The 7,508-nt window shown below is 41.4% G+C and overlaps 1 protein-coding gene across 1 annotated transcript in view; it reads right to left on the minus strand.

Annotated features, from left to right (window-relative positions):
- Positions 1 to 7,508, minus strand: part of Nt5dc1 (5'-nucleotidase domain containing 1) — a 27,322-nt gene that overhangs the window by 6,688 nt on the left and 13,126 nt on the right. Inside the window, exons 3-5 of the mRNA XM_013352389.2 lie at positions 6,663 to 6,781; positions 4,664 to 4,816; positions 993 to 1,161 (exon numbers count right to left, since the gene is read on the minus strand). Coding sequence (XP_013207843.1) covers positions 993 to 1,161; positions 4,664 to 4,816; positions 6,663 to 6,781 — 441 coding nt within the window. The remainder of the gene's footprint in view (positions 1 to 992; positions 1,162 to 4,663; positions 4,817 to 6,662; positions 6,782 to 7,508) is intronic.

The following is a 7,508-nucleotide window of genomic DNA, read 5'->3' on the forward strand; positions in this document are numbered from 1 at the left end:
CTTTGATAGGCCAGCCCTTAGGTAGGTGGAGTAAACAGACAGAATGCTGGGAGAAAGAAGCTGAGTCAGTCAGTCGTCATGATTCTCCCACCCGACACAGACACAGGTTAAGATCTTTCCTGGTAAGCCACACCTCGTGGGGCTACACAGATTATTAAAAATGGGTTAAAGCAAGATGTAAGAGTTAGCCAGTAAGAGGCTAAAACTAATAGGCCAAGCAGTGTTTAAAAGAATACAGTTTCCGAGTAATTATTCTGGGCTAAGCTAGCCGGTGGCTGGGAAGCGGCCTGCAGCTCCTTACTACAACATGGGTTGTTTTAGGGAAGCATTTGAGTCCCAGAATAATGTATTTCTCAAAAGAGAATGGGCACTCATTTCAACCAACCGTATGTGAAGGTATTAGCCATGGATGGAGGAACTAATGACTTGTTGCTGTTCAGCTGTCTGAAGCTGAGCTTTAGCCTCTGAAAATGTGGACCCTACCTTAATTCATCCTTACAACAGGGACTGAAGGAGCTCACCAGGCCCATTATCTCTTCTAGTTCCTATCTTATAAGTTACACGAATTACTAAAATGTTTACTCAACCTCAGTGGACTCTTTGGAGTGGTGGTGGGGAAGCAGCCCAAAGCCAGGTTCATCTCACTGGGCTTCCTAAGCATCTTGTCCTGGTAATTCTCCCAACCTGTACCATATTCCTCCAAACAGATTTTTTTTTAAAAGTGTCCAGCCTTAGTAATTGGTTCCAGAAAAGTTAAGTGTGTGTGTGTGTGTGTGTGTGTGTGTACACATATATCCATGCAACAATTAATGAAAAAAGACACCATGAATTTGGAAGAGAACCGGGGGTATGTGATAGGAAGGAAAAGGAAGTGAGAAATGATGTAATTAAATTATAATCTCAAAAATAAAGGACAAAAATAATAATGTCTTGAGAACCCTTCTTTTAAGACAATGCCTCTAACAGGGAGGTTTCCCAGGTATCCCCATTACCTGCAATTGTTTCAATGCTTGGAATTGCAACAGTGCTGTAGGTGCTGATTCTCCTCGAGGACCAAGTATAAACCAAGGAGTCTTCTGCATTCCCTCGTCTGGAGACTGAGTCAATAAAATATGAGCCCCATTTATTAGATAATGAATATAGAGGCTTTACCTTCGGTGCCTGAAAGAGGAAGAACAGCTGTGATCAGAATGATCTCTGCAGTGAACTGGTGTTGCAAGAGTGTTTTCACTCAGTAAACAAATGGAAGTAGGGAAATGCTATAGGAACCCACAGGCCCAGTTTGGGAACCCATTTTAGTTTTGCAAAGAAAATAACATTTCCTAATGATGAGTGCCCCTTAACATGACCCAGAATTGGCTCTTTAAATGGCCAGTTGTCACAATCTGAAAACTATCCTACAGTATATAGTAAGATATTTTCTCTATGATTAAAATAATTCGTATTATTATTATTATACTGAAGGATAATTATAAAAAAAACTTCATTGGAATTTTCCCAGTATTATTCCTTTTAGAAGAGAATGAGGACATGAAAATTTATTTATCACTTTTAGTATATCTTAAACATGAAGCCAATACCTCAATAACAGTTTAAAATTACTAGAATCAATCAATCTATCTATCTATCCATCCATCCATCCATCCATCTATCATCTATCTATCTATCTATCTATCTATCTATCTATCTATCTATCTATCCATCTATCTAATCTATCTACTTACCTATCTTTAGTCTCACTGTATATTCCTGGCTGGCCTAGAAGTTACTATGTAGACCAGACTGGCTGCAGACTATATTACAGAGATCTGCCAGTTTCTGCCTCCCAAGTGCTGGGATTAAAGGTATGCATTACCATGCCTGGAATATTACTTCTTTTCTCTTTCTCTAAAAGAGTATTTTCAAGTCTTCACTGAGAAGACTGAGATAAATACTTTCATTTCCAGGGCTAGCCATAGGCTCTTTCACAGGTAGACTCTTTATGCATGGATTTTCCGAAGGGTAGACAGTTATTTCTGTGTGCATGTGGATGTGTGTGCAGGCCAGAGGTCGATGTTGAATGTCTTGCTGGACTGGCTCTCTCTAAACCTTATTTTTTGAGATAGGTTCCCTCACTGAACCTGGTGCTCACTGATTTGGCTAGAGTGTCTTGCCAGCAAACGCTGGGGACCTTCCTACCTCAACCCCCTACCTCCTGCAGGCATTATAAACACATGTCACCAAGTCTGGCTTTTTAGGAACTTGAGTCCTGAGGACTGAACTCAGGTCTTTATGATTTTGAGGCAAGCACTGTACTGACTGAGCCGTCATGCCAGCTCTGTAATCTGCTTATATCCTTCAAGTTCTAACTTGAGAAATCATTCCTTCCAATGTAGTTACCCTCATAGCTGCTTTTCTACTGATGTGAAGAGACACCATGACCGTGGCAATTTATAGAAGAGTTTTATTAGGGGCTCATAGTTAAGGTTCAAGTTCAAAATCATCATGGTGGGGAGTACGGTAGCAGGCAGGCAAAATGCTGCAGCAGTAGCTAAGAGATTATATTCTTGTCTGCAATGAGGACACAGAGAGCTCTGGCTCTTGAAACCTCAGAACCCACCTGCAGTGACATGCTTCCTCTAATAAGGCCACACCTCCTAATCTCCCAGTTTCAGCAGCTTGGATCAAGTATTGAACTAGATGAGTCTATGGGGGTCATTCTCATTCAAACCACGACACTTACAGAAATATTTTCAAACTTTCCTATTAATTTTGACTGATTGAAGTTTCCTATTAATTTTGATATCTTGATGATTCATTCTATCGTGATGGTCATATAACTATAAAATATGACAATTTGCTAAATTGCCTTTTAATTTTATTCCACATTTTTTCTCTTTTCTCACAGCCAGTTCTGTTACACGGTGGAATCAAGAGGTATCCTTGTCTCGCTCAGAACTTGGAAGGAGACCCTACTGGGACCTGCTCAGGTCTCTATGTAATACACACACATACACACACATATGCACTGTTTCTCTTTCTTCATTTTCTTCAAATATATTATATTCCTACTAAGGATTTAGTGGACAGGCTTTTCCTAATTAAACAACAATAACTTTTTTTTATTTGTTAAAAATGTTCACTATTAAATTATTTTTAACCTAAATTTAAAGACACAATATTCTAAAAAGTATGCAATTTCTTTTAAATTTGTTTTTAGTTAAATTAAGAAACAAATTAGAACAGTAAGAAAGGAAGCTGCAGAAGCGAGTTCCTCGCCCCTTAAAGACAAGGCTGGCTGCATGGCACCAACACTCTGCAAGTAATTCCTAGTTTCAACAACAGACTTCTGACCAGCTGATTCGTTTTGGTTTATAAGGCGAAGAAAATTATTCCCTGCCTACTCTGTCTTGCTAGTCACGAACATCTGCCATTTTTGCTCTTCTGTCACCCAGGTCTAACAGAGGAGTGGTAATCAGCTGATGTACCAAGATTATATAGAATCACAAGTTCTGCGTAAAAGCTTGTCAAGTTCCATTTGAGATGTCCTCGGTCCTTATGCTTCCTGCCACAAATCAAGAGAGATAAAAGTGATCTTCAAATTCCAGATGGACTCCACTTTGGAAAGCACTGCAAACTGTCACAGAAATTGTATGCGAACAACGCGCTCCATCGCAGAATGCACCACCGCAGTAAGAGCCTGTGCTCCAGGTCACGGCAGCCACTTTGAAATGACTCCGCTTTTAACCAACTTTATTTTTGAAAGCTCATTTAGACTGCATAAAGTCATCACAGATAGAAAATTCAATCCTTCTGTGGGTAGTTTTGAACTTTCTGAATAGAAAGAGAGTCTCTCATATAATTCATGCTTGACACTTGGTAGAAAAACTACAATTAACAACCACAACAGACTGTTCACTACAATAGCACCGTATCGGTCAGGGGGCTCAGGTTTATGTCAAAAGATATTTGTGAAAAGACATACAATTGCTCCGTTTACTCTTAAATGTAGGCAGAGAGAGATGTGACAGATCACATTTTTTTTCCTTTTGGTATTTTGTCCTCGATGATTTCACCCATGTGTATTATGGATTTGGATAATAATCACCTCTTTATCCCTCTCCCCCTCCACTGGCCCTTGAACTCCCCCTTCCCATCAAGTCCCCTCAGACCTCCATGTCTTTTTGAAAAATGACTGAGTTTAATTAGGGCTGCTTATATGAGCAAGGGTGTGGGTTTGTTCACTGGAACATGGGCAACAGCTATACCACTGGAAACAACAACTCCCCTTCCCTTACAGCCTATAGCTCCGCAGTTGTGGGAGGGGCGACCTTATGCAGTTCTCCCCATCCGTGATATAATGATGACGGCACATACTTAAAAGCAGATAATACAACTAAGTTGGCTACAGCTATCTGCTTAGGCGGAAGCTGTTAAGTAACAGTTATTCAAACAAACTACAGAAACATGAAAGTATTCACTCAAACCAGAACATTTTTGGAGGGAGTGGGGGAAACAGGGTCTTATGAAGCCACGGCCAGTCCTGAGATCCTGATCCTCTTGTTCCATTTATTATTTGGTGGGACTGTGTCTATGCCACCATTCCCAGCTCATTCTAAAGTCAGGAAGCCTAAGGAGACTTCAGCTTTCAGCCACCTAAGAAACGGACAGACAGGATCCTTACCTCATATTTTCCTCTCTTCTCCAGAGGCTCTGCTTCCTCAGCCTTCTCCATGTCCTGCCCCCGAAGCTCCTCGAGAATGAGGACTGTCTCCCAGTTCCTATAGTGATGGGCTGGGAAAATATCTGAGTGCATGCTGTCACCAAAGTAAACGACCTATGATTCAGGAGGAAAATTCTGAATGAGGAATGGGTGTGAGAGTGGTGACCACCGAAAATAGAAAAAATGCCCTCAACATGCACCGGAGTACTAGAACCAGAAATGACACAAGCAACTTAAACTTCGGTAGGTAATTTCACAGATGAGCAGGTATTTGTCCTATCTGAGTCACAGCTTTGTTGAAGATGGAAGGCAGGTAACAATTTTATTTCATTTTCCTAACGAAGAAGCGAGTCTGCGTATTTTCACACATCTGTAATTAAATCTGCCTCTAGAACTAAAACTGACAACATATAGGGATTGCCTATATTAAGAACACATATCATAACCACTGTTCAAGAGTTTATACACCCTGAACTCGCCTTGGACCTGCTTACCCAAAACCCTGGGTGCCCTGGATCTGCTGAAACAGAACTCATGGATATACAGCTCCAGCATGTAAAGTTTGAAAGTTCCCCAGGCATTCTGAGGCAAAGCCCTACCACAGCCTTCAATCTACACAAGATGGTGTGAGGTTAAGGGGTAAGAAGCAGAGGCTCCTCATCCAGGTTCTTTGTCCACTGAATCCCTGATCCCTTCTCTATCCAATGATTTCTCCTGCTCCTTACGGTATACATCATGTAGAGGAAAGTATTGTGGGTAAACACGTACCAGTGTCTAACGCTGACAATGTGATCAAGGGGTCAGATGCAAGCAGTTCTTTAAGGGAAAGCTGCTAAGTCACTGTCATTTCAGTCACTGCCTGTTTTGTATATGAAATATTCTTTGATTAGTCATTATCAGAAAGCCATTTCTCAGGCATCCCATGTACCTACTACATAGATGGCCCCTTGGGAATCCTTGCTTTTCTGACACAGATAAGACCAGTATCAAAGTGTATCTAGTCAGAAGAAGAAGAGATGGAGCAGATGCTCAGAGGCATATGACCCACCGAGATACTTAACTTTAACCATTTAATCTCTTCATAACTGTCACAGTCATGAGAAGTAGGAGGTAACTGGTGTTCAGATGTCAACCCACCAGAGGCGTGGTTATCTCATGGAGGACTAAGCCTGTCCAGACAAGGTCTGCAGCACCACCGATTCTGAAAGCTGTTGTTCTCTTTTGCTGAAGCAGCTTGGTGTCTTCCCTATACCTGCATTGTAATGTATAATCTCATGTGATGTGTATATGTAATTCCATGATTGCATCTCAATCTTACGGGCACATATATCTGTGGGTAGTCACAAAGATGACTTTTCATTTACCTATATAGTTTTGATATATAGAATATATACTGAGACTTGCTTCATAACTGGATCTATTTGTACCACAAGGACTGTGGACATTTAAAAGCTAGGCTTCTTCTTTTGCTTACTGGATGACTTCCCCCACCCCATGAGACCTCCAGTGAGAGAATTCAGTCATGTAGCTAGAAACCTTGGCTCCCAAAGCCATATCTCTGTTCTGTTCCCTGAGATATATTAGAGGTCACCTCCCTGCAATTGTTTTCCATTTGGCAGGACATGCAGTCAGGAAAGGAGTCTTTCATAGATTATATTTGGGACTTTCAAAGATAAAGGGGCATCCAAGCTCAGAAAATTGCCTTTGTTCTGTGTGTGTATCTAAACTGGAAACTTTACAGAACAGGAGGAGAACAGCAGGAAAGGAATAAAGAAACTGATACAGAAAAGTATGCAGTGGAGCGTTCACTTCACCCTCAGATCCTTCTAGGTCCTGCACTTGCTGTGAGTCTTCTTCTGAACCCTGAGGGGACACTGAGGCTGGCACTCAGAGGTCCCTGATATACAACCATTTGTATTTGCATGTGGATATCAAGGACTCTGCCTCAATCAGAAATTACCTTGGGTTCAGGCTTGCCGGTCATTTTCTTCAGAAGTTCATAAAGGTGGGCCGCATTGCCTTGGGAGTACCAGCCAGGTTTATCCAGAGAGGGCAGCTCCTCTTGCTCCTCATCATTCTCTGCAAACATGGGTGACAAACACTTGTTACTTGGGCTACACCCAGGGCTATAGACCATGTACAGAAAGAAACCAAGTGGGAAGGACACGTGCATGCAGTAAGCTCTGTGTGTGTTCACATTTGTTAATTTATTTATGCAGACATGGGTGCAGGCATGCAATGGTGTACATTTGGAGGTCAGAAGACAAATCTCAGCAGTTGGTTCTGTCCTTCAACTACATGGGTTCTACAGATTAAACTCGGGTTGTTGGGTACTCTGTCTTGGCAGGAAGCACCTTCACCTGCTGAGCCATCTTGTTACCCTGCCTCTACTTTAATAAGATGGTTCCCTTAGTAAGCATCATCAAGGAAACCCAATAAATTCCTGTCTTTCGGGAAGCAGGTGAGAAGGAACAGACTTTTATTGGTAGCCATTTAAATACAGGCTTAAAACTTGCACCCTGTCTCAGCACTGAGAGGGGGAGGTAGACATGGGTCCCACCCCTAACAAATAAGCTATGTGCACTTGGTACCTGCTTACAAAGAAAAAATTAGTAGTCTTTAATGGAGTCTCACTGGGTATATTAACCAGACCAGGGTAAGCCCCATACCCAGGAGTAGTTGGCCAACACAAAACAAACACAATGGTATTTTGGTAGATGTCTTTTCTCTACCAAAAAACTTTTTTTTTGTCTTATTGATCTTTTGCTTGTATAGTGTGGTGTGTATAGTCTTTGTTTTTTTTTTT

Source organism: Microtus ochrogaster, linkage group LG9 (genome assembly GCF_000317375.1).
Source record: "Microtus ochrogaster isolate Prairie Vole_2 linkage group LG9, MicOch1.0, whole genome shotgun sequence".
Classification (NCBI taxonomy): Eukaryota; Metazoa; Chordata; class Mammalia; order Rodentia; family Cricetidae; genus Microtus; species Microtus ochrogaster.